Genomic DNA, 22,514 nt, shown 5'->3' with positions numbered 1-22,514 from the left:
AACCTAATATACCCCTACCAGCATATCGATATTTTGAACATTGTTTTTATCATACTCTGGATATGAAGGAATAGGGATAGTTTTTTTTTTTTTTTTCATCATTCAATCAGAAATTTTTCTAGAATTTTCTCCTCGTTCCATTTTTTGTTTTCAATAAATTCACTTAATCTGAGATCTTGGTCTTTGACATCTACCTCCCTGTTGTGTCCGAGTGGGTGGTTGCCCATCCATTTGTTAGTCCAAAACTTGATGGATTTATCATTACCCATTCTCCACCATATACCTTTCTTTAACAATTTCCTGTGTTTATAGGTGGAGATGCAAATGGATTGAATCGGATTTGAATTAGGATATATCTGAATCTGATCTGACACTGTTAAGGGTAAAGGTGAGCATAATTAGGTTAAAACCGAAAAATCGAATCAAAATTTTGGTTTTGACTTAATTGATTCAGTTTAATCGTTTTTTGATTTGGCTTTAATTGCCAAAATCGATTTTCCTATATTTTGGTTTCAGTTGTCATAGTTCACAAATCGGTTAACCGAAAAAATAATTTATTTTTAAAGTTATATATTTTTTTAATATTATTGATAATTGATACATAGATCGGTGCATAGGACTTAATAGAAAGTGGAAATTGTCCAGCCCAATACGAGGAAACTATAAGGTTTAACTAAAAAGATTAAGAAAAAACCTTTTCAGGTCTTCCTTTTCCTTTTTGAGCACGTCAGTCTCTAGAGTCTAGTCTATACTCTCTAAACTCTCACCCTCTCCTTTTCGTCTTCTTCTTCTTCTCTTCCTCAAACTCCTCCGGTTCCAAGCCTCAAACTTTCAAGCTTTCAAAGAATCCAAGTCTCCCAGTCATACTCTCCAGTCTCATCTTCACCTTTCAAACCCAGAATTAGAAGTCAGAAGACTCAGAACTCAGATGTGTCAGAAGAGAGTGAGACCAGCAAGGCAACGAGCTAGCAGATGCAACCAGACGATATAGATTGCAAGGTTGCAACCTGCAACCATCTTTAGAGATAGGAAGGCTTCCAAACTACAGGTAATTTTAAAATCTTCCTCTTCTATGCTCTGGTTGGGGGTGGGTTTTTATTTTGAGTTTTAACCAAAATAACCGAAATAACCGAATAAAATTTTGGTTCAGTTTGATCGGTTTCAATCACTTTCGGTCTCGGTTCAGTTTTAGCCTATGATCGGTTGTAAAAATTTTAGTTTTTCGGTTCGGTTTTGAACCAGACAAACCGAATGCTCACCCCTTGGGGGGAGATCTGGTCAGATCTCATAAACGTGTATTTGAATTCGAATCCAAAGAGATCATTAGATCTTCGGATCTGATCTGATTTTATTTGATTTTTAAAAAATAAATAAATTATTAAAAGAAAAATATATAACAATTTAAATAAAGAAACACTAAAATATAAGTATCTTCTCAATTATTTTGATCATGCTTTTGTAAAAAAATAAATAATACAATAAATTTATAAAAGTGCAATATAAATAATATATTTATAAATAAATAACATATATATCGGATCGAATCTTCTCGAATTGGATAGGGGTGATCCGAATCCAAACCGATTTCTGGTCGAATCCTATTATTTGACTTGATCTGATCCGAAGATCCGAAAATCCGAACCGAGAAAATCCAAATTCAACAAAATAGGATCAGATCATGATCTAATCCATTTGCACTTTTAGCCTTAGGTACCTTTCTAGGCCCATGAATTATTTATTTCTCTATAATTTTCCAAAAATTTCCATTCTTAATGTATTTTTCTTTTACTACTCTATTGTGTTGGGTTAATGTTTTCCATCCTAGTTTTGCTATGCATGTAACATTAATCCAAAATAATTTTTTCAGACCCCAACCTCCCTTGTGTTTATAGAAAAAGTATCTTTTCCATATGATATCGGATGAGATAGACCAATCAACTTCCAATATTCTGTTTCGGTGAATACGGGTTGTCGCAAGTAACATGTTTCAAAAACAACAATTAAAATCACATTTCAAAAAAGAAATACATTTTAAGAAAGACAGAAAAGTATGGACCGTCATTCTTTCTAATATCTTCAGCTCACCACCCCTCTTGAATCATTGCTGACAGCAATGGTTTCTCTTCGGTGTCACTTCGTCACCCTTGTGCTGCTTCAAGTGATCCTCTTGCTCTCTCACCCTATCAAATCTGATGGTAAGCATTGTCTCTCTTCTTTTCTTTTCTTAATTTTGTTCTTGCAGATCTTTTACTTTGATGGGTTTGTCCTGTTTGGTTTTATTTCTCTATCAATTTATATATGTTCATCGTTCTTTCATTCCTGCATGATTTGGGTCTTCATTTCAAATTCCAAGCATATGGGATCTCTTTATCGTCAGTGGTTGCATTGCAAGTCTGAGTTTGCCGATTAATGGGATTTTTCTGATAGAATAACATTCGTTTCATTGGGAGGAAGATCTTGATGCCTGGTTCTCCTAAAATGTCATGAAGTGACGATGCAAACGCATTGTGTCTGAAAAGGGACCTGGATAGGGGAGAAAAATGCATGTTGCAAATATCCATTTAACTGGGTATCATGTTCTGCAGTGTTACTGATTCTCTCTCTCTCTCTCTCCCCCCGCCCCCCCCCCCCCTAGTAGTTCAATGATTCAAAGAATTAGTTTTGAGATTTTTTTTCGTTTTTCTTGCTGGGCTCTTGTCTGTCGGACAAGTTCTCTGGGAGGATACAGGAGAAATACATCCGTATTATTTGCAAGAGCATGATCATTACTAGATTCTAGTCTAGGTCTAAATTCTTGTATTTTAGATCTAGATGTCGTTGGGAAGGAGATAACAAAAGATGGGAACTAATAATGGGTCCTTCAAGGATCTAAGGCTTTGCATCACCTTATTAGTTGTCTCAACTACGCTAGTTTTGTCATGAAATAGAACAGGAGAAGGTTATCTCGTGTCTGGAAGTCTATAACAAATTGTTTAATGTGTCCTGAATCTGATTCCCACAATCTATATCTTGAATTGCTCATCTTTCTTGTATGTCCATAATTTCAAAATGGATGCATTAAAAATTAATGTTTGCAGCCTTAACCCTACACATATAGTATTCTTTAAGTTGGAGAATTGCTATTAGCCACCTTATATCCACATTCCTAAGCAACTAAAACAATGACCAATGTCATACCAAGATGCATGTTGTGCAAGTCCCTATTAAAATTTAAGTGTAGGCCTTGGCTCAATGGTTGGGTTGCTCCATTGCAACCTGGGTGACCCAGGGTTCAAATCTTGGAAACAGCCTCACTATATGTGTAGGGTTAAGGCTGCAAACATCTGTCCCTCCCCAGACCCCGCATTGGTGGGAGCCTCGTGCACTGGTTGCCCTTTTTGTTCTTGCTCCACGAAAAATCCCTACAGTCCAAGGTTTAAAGTATCGATACGATATGCATTTCGTCCGTATCGTATCGGTATTTAGAAACAACTGAAACACCGTTTTTTTTAGTTTTTTTTTTTCAAAGTTTGGTTTTTTGGGAATCTTAAAATGTGTTTTTTATTATTAGAAAAAGTTGGGAGAGATGTTTCGGACCGTATCTTTTTCAAAAGATGCGATACAATACGCTCGATACGGGGAGTATCGTATTAATACTTTAAACCATGCTGCTGCAGTCCTGCCTAAGCCGTGATGCTAGGGCTGTCAATGGACCAGATATTGGTTCAACCCTATCTGGTCCAGCATGAGTCTACTACATATTGATTGAACCTATTCAATCAATGTCTTATTGGACTGGACTGATCCAATTCAATGTCTTATTGGACTGTCCAACCTATTCAAATTGGTTTTAATTCAGATTGCATCCAATCTGAACCTGGTCAATTGACATCCCTACTCTTATATTCTGTCAATGGACTAGATATTGATTGAACCTGGCCCAGTCCAATATAAATCTATTACAGATGGACATTAATTTCTGGACTGGTCCAATTCAATATGTCTTATTGGATCATCCAATTCGTTCAAATTGGTTTTGATTTGGACAGGTGAAACCCAAAGCTGGTCCATTGACACCCCTACGTGATGGCAGTGTATTGTCATAGATACAGATATCAAGAATTGGGAAACATATTTACGTTTTTTAAAAAACTAGCCATGGGTGTGGGTATAATTATTGCATCCATTTCCTAAAATTAGATTGCCTCATTATCTTTGATAGTGTTAATGAACAACTCAGTATTGATTATCAGGATGAATGTCCTTTTCCACTATTCCCTTGCCTTCCTACATAAAATGAGGATATGCTGAAAATGTGTCAATGGTGTATCTGTGCTATATCCCATCCCTTATACCCACATCCAATTCTGTGAATGCAGGTAGTTTTAGCCACATACAGGTAACTGGGTGTCATGGAGTATGAGTTGTCTCTCCTGGAAATTGAGTTGTTCATGATGTCAAGCTCCATAGAAGTGTCAACGGCTTCTATGAAATCATTCTTTGCAAATACTTAGCTTTCTCAAGATGCATTCATGATTTCTGTTCTTTTTTGTTTCACTTTTCTTTTTTCCTTTTCTTTTGGAATGATTTACCGAAGATACCCCCACACCTACATTAGGTTAAAAAATGCAGAACTGCAGAGATTAATGACTTACCATTTCAGAATGCAACTTGGTTTTCCCCAAGAACCAATCAGTGGATGAAGTGATGAACAATTACTCTGATCATTTACCATCCAATAAAAAATGATGCAAAAACTAGTAGATCATTTTAGGTCATTGAATGATTTTCTTCTTAACATTTAGAGAAATCAGCAATTATTGGCAAATGATAGCTATAATATTCCTTTTTTAACTAATACTGTTTCTGGCCTGTAAGCATTTTTTTTGCTCCTTTTTCTTAAAGGAATTAAGAAAAAGGACTAGAGGACTTCATCACAGTACTTTGGGCAATATCTTGACTCAACTCAGCTTAGTCTTAATCCCAACTATTTTGTATTTGCTACTTCAGAACACCTAAGATGAAACCTAAGAAATAAATTTCAGACATTCATCTAATATAAATAAAAAATGTGAGAATAACCAAATACCCTTTTAATCACTCCTGCCACAAATTTGTACACGAATAACCAAAAGCCCTGTCCAACCATATGAGGTCAGCCACATGAATTCTATTCAGCTATGTTAAATGCCATATTCGTTGTTAACTTGTGGGGCCCGCAAATCATTGCAAACTACTTCAATCCATAGATGTTGTTTGCACATGGCAATCTTAATCTACTTTTCCTTATTTTAGTTTCCTGTATAGATCTATAGCATGGCCATAAATGTGGCATTATTTTTCCAATTCATGTGCACATCATTTGTACATTAGACTTGTTTTAGAGAGGAATATGTTTTCTTGGTTAAAAAATTTAGGCATCTGGGCATGTACATGGAAAAATCAGGGCAAAACTAAAATCACAGAACTATGATTTTGTATTATTTATGAATGGATCATGACACATAAAACATGGAGCTAGATTCCACACTTTACAGCAAGTGAACACCCTGTGTTTTATCGCAATTTTCTCCTGCATTTTTTTTTATCAGAAACAAATCAAACAAATTTTACTTAGATACTATTGAATGAAAGGTATAGATATAACAAAGCTACAAGAAACTTAACACATGTACCTATAAAAAGCTAACTTTTGACTGCCTATCTCCAACGAAGACCAAACCGTGCCCATAATTATATGTATAATTCCTATACATCTGTTAAACATATGCAACCAAGATGTGGGAGTTTGATTTGGCTTTGGTAGGCCCACCCCACCTTCTGATTGGGCCCCAAAGTGTTCAACTCTTGATATGGGCAAGCAAGGGCATGGATATGTGATGAGTGCAGATTTGGCCCTCCAGTGAAATTGTGACACGTGGCACCTCGTGACAACTAGGAAAACACCCAGCCAACAAATTTACGAAGTTGGTGACCCATCCGGACACCAATCTGGCCAGCATGGCGTGACCTGCACGCGGCCTGACGCGCCTGCGCGACTTGCGCGAACTGCGCACGGCACGCGCGGCCTGCGTGGCGTGCGCGCGGCCTGCGTGGCGCGCGCGCGGCCTGCGCGAACTGCGCACGGCCTACGCGAGCTGCGTGCGGTGTGCGGCCTGCGCGACCTGGCCGACCTGGACCAGCCTAGCGCATGATCCGGCCAAGGCGCCCACCGACTGACACAGGCGCCAGCTTGACGACCTAGTCTAGACACTGACCCGCCGACTGACACAGGCGCCGACCTGACGACCTGGCCTAGACATTGACCCGCCGTGACGCAGGCTCCCCTCTGACAACCCGGCCTAGGCGCCGACCTGGCTGCCTGACACAAGTGCCAACCGCCCGACCTCGAGGAGTTCACCACCGTACCCCGGTTCTGACAGGATGCAACGAGTCTTACCGTTTGGAGGCTTTTCACCCACCTAACCCGTGAGGACTCCGGTATATAAAGACCTCACCCCCCAAAGGGGAAGGGGGGGAAAAAAGGGAAGTAACCCCTGCTCTCTAGTTCTTTCATATTATCTTCAAAGCTCTCTACAATAAGAGTGCTAACTTAAGCGTCGGAGAGCCCCCACCGGGAAAATACCCCTGGGACCTCTGATTCAGTTCTCGCAGGTCCCTCATCTCCTGCAGCCTACAAAGGAAAGAAGACCACCTCATGCTGAGGGCAGTCGGATTGCGCCGCACCAGGGAGCTCCAAAATTCTCTAAGGCATTGGCCACCTAGTAGGCAGCTCGCCACCAGGCAGTTCGCCACCAGGCAGTTCGCCCCCAGGCAGTTCGCCACCAGGGAGTTCACCACTAGGCAGTTCGCCACTAGGCAGTTCGCCATCAGGCAGTTCGCCACCAGGGAGTTCACCACCAGGCAGTTCACCACCAGGCAGTGTTCCACCAGGCAGTTCACCACCAGGCAGCTCGCCACCAGGCAGTTCGCCACCAGGGAGTTCGCCACCAGGCAGTTCGCCATCAAGCAGTTCGCCACCAGGCAATTCGCCCCCAGGCAGTTCACCACCAGGGAGCACCACCAGGCAGTTCGCCACCCGGCAGTTTGTCATCAAGTAGCTCTCCACCAGGGGGCTCGCCACCGGGCAGTTCGCCACCAAGCAGTTCATCACCAAGCAGTTCGCCACCAAGTAGCTCATCACTAAGGCACACCACCACCGGGTCAAATAACGAGGTACTTAGCCAAAAAAATTTACATCACAAAACATTGGTACGTGGCCGACAACGGTTACATCAATTGGTGCCATCTATGGGAACACGCTACGAAAAGCTAAGTTCTCATCCTACAAAAGCTAAGTTCTCATCTTACCAAAGCTAAGTCTTCACTTTTTTGAAGCTATCACTTTATAGTTTACATTTTTTATGAACTCAAAAATTATGCAAGGAGCTAACAGACTAAGTAGCTCTACCAACCTTACTTTCAATTCAGATAATGCCTCATCAGTCCTCTCCGCAAGGTCCCCCCTACAAAGATGAGCTCTTTGTGGCTTCCGCGGGAGTTGACGACCAACAGACTACATAGGCGCCCTTACCGGTCGAGCCTTCCAAGGCTCCCATGTGAGCTGGTGACCTAAAGTTAGTAGTGCTACCCCCGAAGGTCGAGCTCCTAGTAGCTTCTTGTAGGAGTGGGTAACCGACATTACGAAGCTGATGCAGCACAATCATAGCTCGACACCTTACAGGCAAAGCCTACGGGCCACATTACTGCTTAAGACCCGGTCGCCTCTCCGGCACGGGCAAAGTCAAAAAAGAATAGACTACGAGTCACTCCCAAAAGCCTACGGGCCACATTACTGCTTAAGACCCGGTCACCTCTCCGGCACGGGCAAAGTCAAAAAAGAGTAGACTACAAGTCACTCCCAAAAGCCCACGGGCCACATTACTGCTTAAGACCCGGTTGCCTCTCCGGCACGGGCAAAAGTCAAAAAAGAGAGTAGACTACGAGTCACTCCCAAAAGCCTACAGGCCACATTACTGCTTAAGACTCGATCGCCTCTCCGGCACGGGCAAAAGTCAGAAAAGAGTAGACTACGAGTCACTCCCAAAAGCCTACGGGCCACATTACTGCTTAAGACCCGGTCGCCTCTCCGGCACAAGTAAAGTCAAAAAAGAGAGTAGACTACGAGTCGCTCCCAAAGCCTACGGGCCACACTGGTAATTGGATCAGCACTTACTAGCTCATCGACTTACGGGCCAAAAGAAATCTACTCCCTTCGCTGAGTTACTATCAGCTCGGGAGTGGGGGGCTATTGATGAGGGCAGATTTGGCCCTCCAGTGAAATTGTAACACGTGGCACCTTGTGACAACTAGGAAAACACCCAGCCAACAAACTTACGAAGTTGGTGACCCACCTGGGCACCAGTCTGGCCGGCCTGGCACGACCTGCGCACGGCCTGACGCGCCTGCGTGACATGCACGCAGCACACGTGAACTGCGCACGGCACGCGCAACCTACGCGGCACGCACGCGGCCTGCATGAACTGTGCACGGCCTGTGCGACCTGGCTGACCTGGACCAGCCTAGTGCATGATCCGGCCAAGGCGCCCACCGACTGACACAGGCGCCAGCTTGACGACCTGGTCTAGACACTGACCTACCAACTGACACAGGCGCTGACCTGACGACCTGGCCTAGACATTGACCCGCCGACTGACGCAGGCACCCCTCTGACAACCCGGCCCAGGCGCCGACCAGGCCACCTGACACAAGTGTCAGCCTGACGACCTCGAGGAGTTCACCACCGTACCCCGGTTCTAACAGGATGCGACGAGTCTTACCTTTTGGAGGCTTTTCACCCACCTAACCCACGAGGACTCCAGTATATAAAGATCTCACCCCCCAAAGGGGAAGGGGGGAAAAAAAGGGAAGTAACCCCTGCTCTCTAGCTCTCTCATATTATCTTCAAAGCTCTCTACGACAAGAGTGCTAACTTAAGCGTCGGAGAGCCCCCACCGGGAAAATACCCCTGGGACCTCTGATTCAGTTCTCGCAGGTCCTTCAGCTCCCGCCGCCTACAAAGAGGAGGAAAAGAGGGAGTTCTCGCAGGTCTCTCAGCTCTCGCCACCTACAAAGAGGAGGAAAAGATGAAGTTCTCGCAGGTCCCTCATCTCCCGTAGCCTACAAAGGAAAGAAGACCACCTCATGCTGAGAGCAATCGGATTGCGTCGCACCAGGGAGCTCCAGCATTCTCTAAGGCATTGGCCACCTAGTAGGCAGTTTGCCACCAGGCAGTTCGCCACCAGGGAGTTCACCACCAGGCAGTTCGCCACCAGGTAGTTCGCCATCAGGCAGTTCGCCCTCAGGCAGTTCGCCACCAGGGAGTTCACCACCAGGCAATTCGCCACCAGGCAGTTTGCCACCAGGCAGTTCGCCACCAAGCAGCTAGCCACCAGGGAGTTTTCCACTAGGCAGTTCACCCCCAGGCAGTTCGCCACCAAGCAGTTCGCCACTAGGCAATTTGCCCCCAGGCAATTCGCCACCAGGGAGCACCACTAGGCAATTCGCCACCAAGCAGTTCACCACCAGGCAGTTCGCAACCCAGCAGTTTATCACCAAGTAGCTCTCCACCAGGGGGCTCGCCACCGGGCAGTTCGCCACCAAGCAGCTCTCCCCCAGGGAGTTCACCACCAAGTAGCTCATCACTAAGGCATGCCACCACCGGGTCAAATAACGAGGTACTTAGCCAAAAAATTTTATATCACAAAACATTGGTACGTGGCCGAAAACGGTTACATCAATATGCGAAATAGGGATATGATAATTTCTTAAAATCCAGGACTAGGTTTAGAGAACAAGTATCCCATTTAATATGCTAATACTATGCTTCCACTTATAATTTTATAAGCTCATTGCCATTTTTTTAACTTACATCTTGTCAAATTTACAGAAATTATAATATACAAACACTTTTTATAGTATAAATTTTTAGACATGCCTTTTTTGCATATTTTAGAAGTGTTAATTCCATAAGTGTCTATGCAATATCCAGCATCGTATTGGGTACACTTTGTGTACAAAAGGGGTACACTAATCATGCACTTTTGTCTGGGTATTATAAACTAGTTCCATTGTCAGGCTGGGGTTTGTTGGGAAACATAAGCCTGGCTGAGCCTGGTTTGTTATGCTTCTTTCTACTTCTAGTTATGGGGAAAATGGTGAACAGTTTTCTTATGTGCTTGTTAGTCAAAATGAAATATTTAAATAAACTAGAAGATAGTTGCAAAATACTTGTCTGGGTATTATAAACTAGTTCCATTGTCAGGCTGGGGTTTGTTGGGAAACATAAGCCTGGCTGAGCCTGGTTTGTTATGCTTCTTTCTACTTCTAGTTATGGGGAAAATGGTGAACAGTTTTCTTATGTGCTTGTTAGTCAAAATGAAATATTTAAATAAACTAGAAGATAGTTGCAAAATACAGAAAAAAAAAAAAAGTAAGCTTTTATGCTTTGGTAGACCATTTCAAACACATTAAGACTGTTTTCTGGTGGTTACTTGACATTTCATGATTTATTATACCTTTCGCGCTAGTTGGTGACAAAACCCTTGGGGTTTGGGATTCAGTCATTTGATTATACCTTTTACCTCTTATTTGTTCTTGTTCAGTTTACAAATGATATGAGAAAACCCTTGGAGTCCTGATCTCCTTAGGTGACATAAGGTGCAGGATTATGCAGGATTATTGTGTTCAAAAAAGATATCTTAGGGTCTATTTGATTACTGGGAAAATTGGACTAAGAAAGGATGGGATGAGAAGAGGAAAAATTATTTTTCTCAGTTAGTTATAATGTGTTTATTTGCTAAGAAAAATTTTGTGAGAAAATCCACTTTCCAGTGTTTATTTTGCAAGATAATTTATAGGAGAAAAACCATGCTCAACTATAAAAATGCATGTGATTTACTTTTATGACAACTTGCACCCCCAAATGTATGACACATACGATTGAACTTGCCACATGGCATGATAGTGTTATTAAACTTGCTCATTCAAAAATTTTATTAAAAAAGAGTAAGAAATGCTTCATTATTTGGACCTACTCATTCATCATAGAATTTGTTCATAGGTCTACTCAATGTACTCATCCATAAAAAAACCTATGCATGCATTCATAAAAGAAACTACTAGGAACTAAAGTTGCTCCATTATTTGGACCTGTTGGTACGTCAAAGAAGTTGCGTTCAATAACCTATTTCATCCAAAAAGTCATACATATATCAATAAATCATTTGAATTTGTCTTTAACCTGTAATTAGTTTATCAATGTTAATAGTTCAACCTATTCATTCCATGTAGTCATAATCATCCATATACCAATAAATCCATTGTGGTAAGATATAACCATTCATTCCACCTAATACAAGTAGATTGACCATTGCAAAAAAAAGGACAACAATCAAATTGCCAATGCATCCCCAAAAAATATACAAAATGGATGCAAAAGCTCAACCATCAAAACAAGTTTTTGTCATATATAATTAGTACCTAGTTTGTTAATAAACGTGAGTTATAATAGTTTAAGTCTTTTATCCATCCCTTCAATATGGAGGCCTTAACTTCATTTGAAGTCACACCTTCCTCAAATGTGGCTCTACTCCGTAAAGTGTCATAACTCAACTTTCAAACTCAGCTAAGAAGTCATATGCTTTGATAAAAAATGCCACTAAACATCCTTCTAGGCTCATAACATCGACATACACATTTTCCTTGCTAAATAAACTAAACCATCTCTCAACTGCAAATGCAAGTTTCTCGATATGTGTAGCAATGTCTTGCACTTGTTCAACAATAATTGAAGCATATGACTTCTGTTTTCCTAAAACTCTTCCTTCTATAGAACTACTTGCCTCGACTGGCCTAACTTGAAGGTTAGGATCTCCAAAATTCTTAACCTCATCAATGTCATCAAAAACATGCTCAAGATTCGATGTTGAACTAGTGGCAGTTGTAAAAATTGCATCTTGCTTATGTATCTCCTTGACTTTAAAGGCACCATTTCTAGTCACTTGATCATTTCCACATACCAATGCCAATTGGTCATAGTTTGGAATTCTTTTTCGTCTGAACTGCTTTGCCTTTGGATGTGCTTGCTCATTTACCATGAGAGTTCCATAATAAGTCACTTTCCATACTAATAAGTCATCTTTCATACTAATTTGTAAACCAAGTGTTTAAAGTAAGTGTTGTTAATCAATTTTACCTCGATATATGTAGACCAAACATCAGGTGTTGCATCTATTGTCTTTGTTGAATCATTCTGCGCAAAGCCACTTTGATTCAAAAGGTTTTTTAATATTGCAAAATTCTGCTTGATTGTTTTCAGCCTATTTCGTATGTGTTTTTGAGTACATTCAACTGAAATTCCTTTCTTGGAGTTCTCCATGTTATGTCTCTTGACAATTTTGTCTATGTAAATAGACTAGGTGGCCGCTAAGAGGACGTGCATACCTTTTCAAACAAAGGGGATGTCTTTATATAGGTAAGCTACTGTGCAATCTATGAAGCGCATCCAAGATCTCCAGCCCATCTGGTTCAGAGGTGGTTTCATGCCCATAGGTGGACTCTGCATAAATGGATAGTGTTCATCCAGTAGAGACCGAAATGGGCAAAGTGATAAATGGTTCTTCCAGCGTGGCATCGTGATCCCAAGGAAGTCAAAAATGCCAACCCGCTTAATGAGGTCCCCTGGCACATCAGGTGGGCTACTTAACCGAACCCTGGTGGCTCTATGAATGGGGAGGCACATTCTTCTTTCGGAGGATATGCAATTCTACAGCGGATTGGATCCTTTTGATGCCAGTACTAGGATGACTTAGTGCATCCTTTAGGTATGATCTCCTTTTTTTGATGTCTCGATTCTCTTTCCTTTGGGGCCTTGCTTTCATTAGTTTTTCTTTTCTCACAAGCGAACGCGATGGCAAAGTGTTGTTTAATCAGGCGAACATAGAGGCTCTGCAAGCTCAATAGGAGAAAGCTCGCTTCAGCATTGAGGTAGGAATGGAAACGGGTAGGGTACTTGTAAAACCCCTTGACCAAACATTTTTTACTAAAAAAAAGTTTCTTACCGCTTGTAGTGTGACTTGAACCCAAATCAATTATAGCGCTAAGTCTCTTAATACTACTTTAAGCCAATAAGCCATCTCATCTTTTTTGTTATTTAATAAAATAAAATATATTTTATTAACTTTTGTGTTCATAAAAAAAAATCAATACATGTATACGATTAACAATTCCAACTAAAAGTTAAAAGAAATAATATTTATAATTAGCATTTTATAACTAAATGAAATAATCTATCAAATCCAAATTTACGTCAAATGATGATTTTAATCCCAAAAAAAAATTATACACATAAAATATTAATAATAGAATAATTATCTTAGTACTTAAAATTTATAAATTTGTGCATGATATATAATATAATAGGTTCATATTTATGTAGCCTGGGTATCGGGTATCGGGTACCCTAAAGTCAAAACCCAAACCTTATAGGGTTTTAATCTAAAATCCCAAACCCTATAGGGTTTTGATAAATGGGTCCTATTAGGGTCGGGACGAGTCGGATACCCAAAAATTCCTATGAAATTGCCATCCCCAGTTGAGGCGGCTCACCGTTGTGCGGAGGAGGACCGCCAACACTTTATCGACCTTAGTACCGACATGTAACGTGAGCTGGAGGAGGCTAGAGTAACCATTGCCACCTTGACAGATGAAGTGTGAATGAAGGATCGTCAACTAGAGGAACGACACACCAAATATGCTGAGGATATTCGTCATGCCAAGGTCACTTCCATTGAATGTTTCCGTACGTCACCCGAGTACACCCGGGAAAAGATCGAGAATGTCCTTGCCTCAAAGATGAGATTCAAGCTATGAAGACGCTACCTTAAGTCCTTGCACCCAAACTTCAACTTTGGCAACCTGTCTGTTAGGCCAATGCCAGACGAGCTAGTTGTGTAGGTCGACCACAAGAGCCTTTAACTCCAAGTAAGGAAGATGAAGGGGTTGGCGATGGGTCAAACGATGTTGATGGCGAGCTACAATACGATGAGGAAGAGTAGTAGTTGGTTGGGAAATTCTTTTTCATGTTCTTCTGGAATTTGCTACTTCCTAGAGCCTGAGCACTCTTTTTATCTTCTCAGAACCTACGTGGTCTTTAATCACTTTTCTTTTCCTTTCTTCTATCTTATTTTTACATATATGTACTCTTTTATAATGAATTCGAGTTTTTACATATACTATGCCCCTCCTTCTTGCCATGCACTTTCAATTGCTAGAATATAAGCTAAGTCTCAAAACATTTGGTATTACCAAGGTAACGAGGTGCAAGAATTGCCTAGGTGCCAAAGCAACTAAACTCATAATTTTGTCCAAGTCAAAATGTTGCCAAGGTATCAAACTACTGACATGTCTTAAGGTCGACATAGGGGGCCTTAGAGCTAAAAAGCAATTTGGCTTCCCCTTTTGTACATTTTAGCTGAAGTGCTCATAGGTTGGCTGGACCAGGTCGCCAAGGTAGGTGGTCCTATATTCACACTTAATGAAATATTATAGTTTTAGTGAATGCAGCTCAGAACTTCCAAACTCTTCAAAAGTAATACCTCCTTAGGTTATCAATGTTCCATGCACGGGGTACATGCCCCCTTCTAATGTTTTAAGCTCGTATGTAACTTCACCAATCACTTTGAGAACTCTATAAGGGCCTTCCCAATTTGAACTAAGCTTTCCTATGCCGGGCTCAGGTACCATAACTTTCCTGAGTACCAGGTTGCCAACTCTAAAATGGCATCTCTTAACTTGGGCGTTATAGTATTAAACTACTCGCTGCTAGTACATTGTGGTCCGAATATAGGCCAAGTCACAAACTTCTTCTACCAAGTCAAGGTTAATCCATAAGTCATCCTCATTGGCCTCCCATACATCTTGGACTACAAGGTTGACACATCGATCTCAGTTGGACTTATAGCCTCGGTCCCGTAAGTTAGATTTAAAGGAGTTTCTCCAATCACCGCCTTGATAGTAGCTCAGTAGGCCAAGAGGACACTAGGCCACTCGTCCATCCACAAACCTTTAGCTTAGGAGAGTCGAGCTTTAAGTCTGTGGAGTATCACACTATTCATCACTTTGGTCTTACAGTTTGCTTGGGAATGGACCACCGAGGTGAAGTTTTGTTGTATTCCATCTTGGCACACTAATTCTGGAACATGATATCCTCGAATTGCTTCCCGCTGTCTGAAATCAATACCTTGGTGAGTCTGAATCTGTAGATGATGCTTTTCCAGAAGAAGTTCTGCACTTTGTGAAATAATCAACCATGACGACCAAGAACCTCCTATGTCCAATCGCAGGTGGAAAGGGACTGAGGATATCTATCCTCTACTGAGCGAATGGCCATGATTTGGTAGCTCTCTCAAGTCGGCGGTGGGCTGGTGTGGTATGTTAGCATTCCGCTGACACTTGTTGCACTTCTAAACCAATTATACTATATCTGCCTTCATTGTAGGCCAATAATAGCTTTGTCGAAGTGCTTTTTAGGCAAGCACCCTACCCCCCGGGTGTCCTCCGCAAAGTCCTTCATGGATCTCGTATAGCACCTAACTTACTTCAGTCAGACGCAAGCAGTACAGGTAGGGGAGCGTGAACAACCTTTGATACAGTTGCTCGCCTATGATTACATACTGAATTAACTGATGATTTACCCTCTGAGCTGCATTATGCTCCTTAGGTAGGGTCCCACAACACAGATTATCAATGAGCAGATCCATCCAACTCAACTCTATAACCAAAACGGGAGTGATGGTGTGCTATTGTAGGCAACCAAAAATAAAACCTATACTCCTAAAAATACATGTAGTAGTGCGAGTAAGGATCGTTCCCACAGAGAGTATCTAGCCTAGTTTTATGCTACGTGAACAAGGATGGGAGTTTTGAGTATAACGAAAACAACTAAAAATAAATAAATAAGGAACAATTCAAATTGAAGTATCGAAATCAATCAAAAGAGCAAACTTTGGTTAAGTCCACATCCACCATCAGAATTTTACAACTAATCATCGATGCAAAAATATATCAATTCACACTTTGAATATTCACCGTTGGAACTATTTTCCTATCTCTCCTTGGTCACAGTTAATTAGAAAACATATGATCAACAATAGAACTCACGAATTGAGAATGAAAACAAGTTTCATTTCACCATTCATAACCATACCACAAATCCGAACACCCCCACACTTATTTCTTGCACACCCATACATATCATAATGATGAACAATGCTCCACTAGCTCTACGACCTGGGTAAAGGCACTGTTTTTTTTTGGATTTAAAGCTTGTAATGTGGCTTCACAATAAACGATAAAGGCCAATAAAGCTCAAAGGGGAAAAAACTTTATGCGCTTAGAAGACACTACCAAGTGCACTAGCCAATCAAGTAATATAATGATGAATAGACTATCGTTCCCACGATGATTGATCCAACAACTACTAGTATTGAATTAGCCTTTTGTTATCTGATAAACCGAAAGATTAAACAAAGAAAAACCTAACTCCTAATTTACAAATTACCCTAAGCAGTTTCGGATCAGACCACCTTTAATGATAAGAAGAAGTACTACATGCAAGAACTAGCAGAACCGGTTTAGCAATTAAATCTTTAAGCTGTCCAACCAAAGTGAATTCAATCTTGGGTTGGCTAAAACCCTAATTGTATGAGCAACCTCTCTCGAGCACAGCCCACTCTATCTATGAACAACAATTCATATATCTCTATCAGAAATTTAATCACCACAGATGTATTAAGAACAAAGAATTCGAAGGTCATCAATTCAGGTATGAATAAATGCCAAACGAACCATGCAAATTATCTCTAAAATGCATTCAATCCGTTTTATTGATTAGATGATTTGATTACCTAAACCCTTTCTCAAGCAATTCAAGCAATCCAAGAAACAAGATTGTTCTATTAATCGAAAACCCTAATCAAGAATCCCAATAATGAATCACAATCAATCGGATCTGCTAAAATATTAATTACATATCAAATTTGAAGTCCATCATGGTTTGCATAAAAGAAATAAAGAAAGAAAGATTCAATAAAGAAAAATCATGAAACTCTAATCGAATCTAGGTTACCAAATTGCATAATCAAAAAGAAGACAACCTAAGATTTCTGCATCAATCTTCGATCTCCTCTTCAATTTGCATTTAGCAGCCTTCTCTCTTCTCTAGTAGTTCTTCTTCTTCTTCTTTGGTTTTGTCTTCAGGGGCCCGAATCCTAATTCCCTCTTTTTCTTTTCCTTTTATACTCTTCCTTTCAGCCTCTTTTTCCTTCTCTAGAGTCAGCCGCCTTTTTGGAGCCTCCCTTAAGGCTATGGTTGGGATGCTTTTCTTGGTGGGCCGAACTGCTGTTCTCCCATAACGTTTCAATTGGGCTGCAGTTGGGCCTCTCTCCTTGGTGGCTTCAGTGCTTCCCATGGGGTTTTGGCTGGGCTTTTCTTCTTGATGGGCCGAAGTATACTCTCTTCACCCTAGATAAAAATGATGTGTAGCAATAAAAATGATGTATACAGCAATAAAGGAAATTATGCTCAATTAGAGTAAAAACCATTGCAAAGCATCATTAAAACCATGTATTCAACAATAAAAATGATGTGTAGCATGCACACACTTAGGATTCAACAAAGGGAATAGTTTATTACAAGGTAGGTTATTTGGCTTATGTAGCTTATAACAAAAAGGGCCTTATGTTCATGCATGAATGTGTTAATATGACCTCGAAGAGAATCAAGGCAAGTTCTAGAGGAACAAATCCATGAAAGAATATCTCACATGAAAGAAAATAGTGAGACCGATATGGATGTATCAGTCTAAAGAATCAAAATCTCACCAACTTTTGTCTACTAAATTTAGTCACTACCATTCTCAAGGAAAATAACTAAGTAATTAATTATAAGTTAGAAGATTACTTATTAAATCATGTTATAAACTTTTCAAGCTTAATTGAATGTTGCTCTTGACGTACACAACCAAAAATCGTTGAAAATCACGAAAACAAAGAGCAAAACTCCTTTTAAAAAAACAAAATTAAAACACAACCTAAATCCCCTCCCCCACACTTAAAACTTACATTGTCCCCAATGTAAGGTGAAATGCAAAGAAGAGGCAAAAATAACCAAAATATAAATGCAAAAATAAGAAGAAAAAGAAAAAATAAACTCCCCTTGGGTTGATTCCCAAGCAATGCCTTTGTTTATTGTCGTTAGCTCGACTCAATGCTTCCTTTTTCAATCAGTATAAATCGGATCCTCAAGGTCCAATTGTCCCACATTCTCTACTTGGAAACTTTCATAGAAATGCTTAAGTCTATGGCCATTCACCTTGAACACTTTGGAAGTTGCTAAACTTTGAATCTCAACTGCACCATGAGGAAAAACATTAGTAACAACAAAAAGTCCAATCCAACGAGAACGCAACTTACCCGGAAACGAACAAAGCCGTGAATGGTAAAGAATGACTTTTTGACCAACTTTAATCTCCTTCCTATAGATCATCTTGTCATGAAAATCCTTTGTCTTTTCCTTGTAAAACCTTGCACTCTCATAAGCATCATTGTGAATTTCCTCTAACTCTTGTAGTTGCAAGTTCCTGTGTTCTCCACTTTCATCCATCTTCATGTTGAAACACTTGATAGTCCAATAAGCCTTGTGTTCTAAGTCAGCTGGAAGGTGGCATGGTTTCCCAAACACCAACCGATAAGGTGACAAACCAATAGGCGTTTTATATACAGTCATATATGCCCACAATGCATCATCCAAGCGCAAACTCCAATCTTTTCTACTTAGATTGACCGTCTTTTCAAGGATGGACTTGATCTCTCGATTTGACACTTCCGCTTGTCCACTAGTTTGCGGATGATAGGCAATTGACACTTTGTGGGTCACATGGTACTTTCGCAGCAAAGTCTCCACAGTTCGATTGTAAAAGTGAGTGCCTCGATCACTTATTAGAGCTCTTCGAATTTCAAACCTAGAGAATATGTTAGACTTGATAAAATATGTAACAACTATAGAATCATCAGTCCTGGTAGCTTTAGCTTCCACCCATTTCGAGACAAAATCAACAGCAAGCAAAATATTAACATAACTGAAAGATATAGGGAAAGGTCTCATGAAATTGATGCCCCAAACATAAAAAATTTCGCAAAATAGTATGAGGGTTTGAGGCATCTCATTCCTTTGGGATATATTACCTTTCTTTTGACAATGATCGCATGACTTACAAAATGAATATGAATCTCAGAATAAATATGACCAATAGAAACTACATTCAAGCACTTTTCTCGCTGTCCTCTTAGCTCCAAAGTGACCTCCACAAGCATAGGAATGACAAAAGGTTAGAATATAAATAATTTCATTTTCAGGAACGCACCTTCTTATCACTTGATCTACACAATGCTTCCATAAGTATGGATCATCCCACACATAGTATTTGGCATCACTCTTGATCTTATCTCTTTGAGCCTTAGACAAACCAGGCGGTAATATATTAGTAACCAAATAATTTACAATATTCGCATACCAAGGTAATGTCACACTTGCGGATAAAAATTGCTTGTCAGGGAACGTTTCCTATATAGGAAGTTCATCCTCCACATGAACTAAATGACTCAAATGATCTGCAACATGATTTTCTATCCCTCTTTTGTCTTTGATCTCCAAATCAAATTCACTCAAGAGAAGTATCCATATTATTAATCTTGGTTTTGCTTCTTTCTTCATCATCAAATAACGAAGAGCTACATGATCAGAGTAAACAATAACTTTAGTACCAAGCAAATAAGATTGAAACTTTTCTAAAGCAAAAACAACAACTAAAAGTTCTTTTTCAGTAGTAGAGTAATTTCTTTGGGCATCATTCAAAGTCCTCGAACATAATAAATAGCATGAGACGCTTTTCCAATTCTTTGGCCCAAAACAACGCCTATTGCATAATTACTTGTGTCGCACATTATCTCAAAAGGAACGTTCCAATCAGGAGGCTAGATAACTGGGGTAGAAGTCAATAGTTCCTTTAGCTTATCAAATGCCTTTTTACATGCCTCATCGAACTCAAAAGCCACATCCTTTTGTAGCAACTTGCATAGGGTTAATGCTATTTTGGAGAAGTCCTTGATGAATCTTCAGTAAAAACCTACATGTCCAAGAAAAGAACGACTTCCCGCACACTAGTGGGGTAAGGTAAAGATTGAATAATATCAACTTTAGCTTTATCTACCTCAATTCCCCTAGATGAAACAACATGACCCAAAACTATACCTTGGTCAACCATAAAATGACATTTTTCAGAATTTAACACAAGGTTAGTTTCTATGCATCTTTGAAGGACAAGTGTAAGGTTATGCAAACAATTATAGAAGGAGTCTTCGTAAAGTGTGAAATCATCCATAAAAACTTCTATGATATTCTCAATGTAATCTGAAAATATGCTAATCATACACCTTTGGAAAGTGGCTAGGGCATTGCAAAGGCCAAAGGGCATGCGACGATATGCAAAAGTCCCGAATGAGCATGTAAAAGTCATCTTTTCTTGATCCTCTAGAGCAATTGAAATCTGAAAATAACCTGAATAACCATCAAAAAAACTATAGTAAGAATGACCAGCTAACCTTTCAAGCATTTGACCAATAAAAGGTAAAGGGAAGTTGTCCTTGCGAGTTACAGCATTTAATTTTCTATAATCTATACAAACCCGCCAACCATTCTGAACACGGGTGGGAACTAATTCATCATTTTGATTTTTCACATTAGTTATTCCAGTCTTTTTGGGAACCACTTGAACTGGGCTAACCCAATTGCCATCCGAAATATGATAAATCACTCCAACTTCAAGAAGTTTGAGGATCTCCTTCTTCACTACATCCATCATGGGTGGGTTCAATATTCTTTGTGGTTGGTAGGAAGGTTTTGCTCCCTCTTCAAGTAAGATACGATGCATGCATGTAGACGGGCCAATTCCTTTAATGTTCGCAATTGTCCAACCAATAACCGTCTTATGCTCCTTAAGGACCTGCACAAGCTTTTCTTCTTGCGGTGCACTAAGTTTACTAGAGATGATCACTGGTAACATCCCTTCCTCTCCAAGGAACATATACTTGAGGTGACTGGGGAGAGACTTCAAATCTAGAATAGGGGCCTGCAAGACAGAGGGAAAAGGTCTCTTGTTACAATGTTAGACAGAATATGCCCTTAGCTCCAATCAGAATGGTGTACCTTATGACATTTAATGTAAATGAAAAAAATACATATTTGATTCATGTTATTATGGTGTGTTTTTGTGTAATACCCTTAAACTGGACACATATGAGACTCGTGCTAGTTTAGAATCTTCACAGTCGTTGGATATATCTAGGAAGATTTATCTTGCCAAGGCTGACACTGATGTGCCGCCAAGTTGGTTGGGGTAACTTGTCTCAGCTACCTAGGTGAGACCTGAGATACATGCAATGTGGGTATTCCTGAAACCTTGAACTGGACCAGAATTTCAGTATTGCCTTGGACCTTGGAGATAGATGAGCAAAACCGGAATGTTACACCTGACCCCTAAACTCGATTATGATACTGCACTAGGTGTCAGATTGGGTTGTCTTTGTGCCAATCAGTGAGATCCTTAGAGGGGGTCAAAACCTGGGTATGTTGGGATAGTCCGAGAATTCATCTGAGCGAGTGATCATAATGACAGGACCAACCCCTTTGTCGGACAAAGTAAATGATCGAGGATGCACTCTCTCTGATGGAAACCAAAGATGTCGACAGCCGATTTCAACTGTTGAAATTTGTTTTGCAAAATATATTTATATAGAAATATGCATATATATATTATGGTTTCAAAATGTTTGCAAAATGTTTTAATTCCCAGGATCCATGTGAGTAAAGAGTTCAACATTGTACCTTGCAATCGAGGGAGAGGTCCTCTCTTGTCGGGCAGTGTTTGATCATTATAAGCTGAGAGGTTAAGTGTAAGGCCATTAAGGATAATACCTGATGGACTAATCTTGCATCTACCCACAGTCCTTGGGTTTTTATAAGGTGGCTTGACCCAATGACCATTTAGTGTAAATGTTGGGCCCATTAAGAGCCCATGGTGATGGACTCAGGGGTTCACTGTCACCTATAGTGAATTCGGCCAGGCCTTATAACAAAGGCTAGGGCTGAACCCATGTGGTTGATGTGTAGATCAATGTTTGGGTCTCACGCCATACAAAGATACCCAACTGGGCAGTAGTTTGGAGGATAAGTGAGCACATGGACTTAATGGGCCTAAAGCCCAATTCGAACTGGTTTAATATGATTAATTAAAGATGGGTGATTATGGGATTTAGATCAGTAGATAGGATAAGGGATTGTCCCTTCCACTCAGAGATTCTAGATCCAAATAGAGATTTGGATCAGAAAACTCCTAATCAGATTAGGAGGGCTGATCTTTATCTACATATTAAATAAGG

The 22,514-nt window shown here is 40.3% G+C and overlaps 1 protein-coding gene and 1 long non-coding RNA gene across 3 annotated transcripts; one reads left to right on the top strand and one right to left on the bottom strand.

The window, feature by feature from the left end:
- The first annotated feature begins 694 nt into the window (after positions 1 to 694).
- Positions 695 to 14,160, top strand: LOC148873359 (uncharacterized). 2 transcript variants are annotated; one of them, XR_016105410.1, is made up of 4 exons: positions 748 to 1,048; positions 2,112 to 2,195; positions 12,433 to 12,842; positions 12,921 to 14,160. It is a non-coding gene; the product is annotated as an uncharacterized LOC148873359 (long non-coding RNA). The 2 variants fall into 2 exon arrangements; XR_016105409.1 differs by lacking the exons at positions 12,433 to 12,842; positions 12,921 to 14,160 and adding an exon at positions 2,354 to 2,949 and having other exon boundaries at positions 695 to 1,048.
- A 4,137-nt stretch (positions 14,161 to 18,297) lies between these two features.
- Positions 18,298 to 21,160, bottom strand: LOC148873358 (uncharacterized). The gene is made up of 2 exons (XM_088965581.1): positions 20,208 to 21,160; positions 18,298 to 19,156 (listed from the first exon to the last, which is right to left on the bottom strand). Exons 1-2 carry the CDS (start codon positions 21,158 to 21,160, stop codon positions 18,298 to 18,300), a joined length of 1,812 nt encoding a protein of 603 aa, XP_088821707.1.
- Between the last annotated feature and the right edge of the window lie 1,354 nt (positions 21,161 to 22,514).

This window comes from Nelumbo lutea, chromosome 1 (genome assembly GCF_056320005.1).
Source record: "Nelumbo lutea isolate HS-2025 chromosome 1, American lotus-T2T, whole genome shotgun sequence".
In the NCBI taxonomy this organism is placed as follows: domain Eukaryota; kingdom Viridiplantae; phylum Streptophyta; class Magnoliopsida; order Proteales; family Nelumbonaceae; genus Nelumbo; species Nelumbo lutea.
This window is presented reverse-complemented; position numbering and strand designations above follow the sequence as displayed.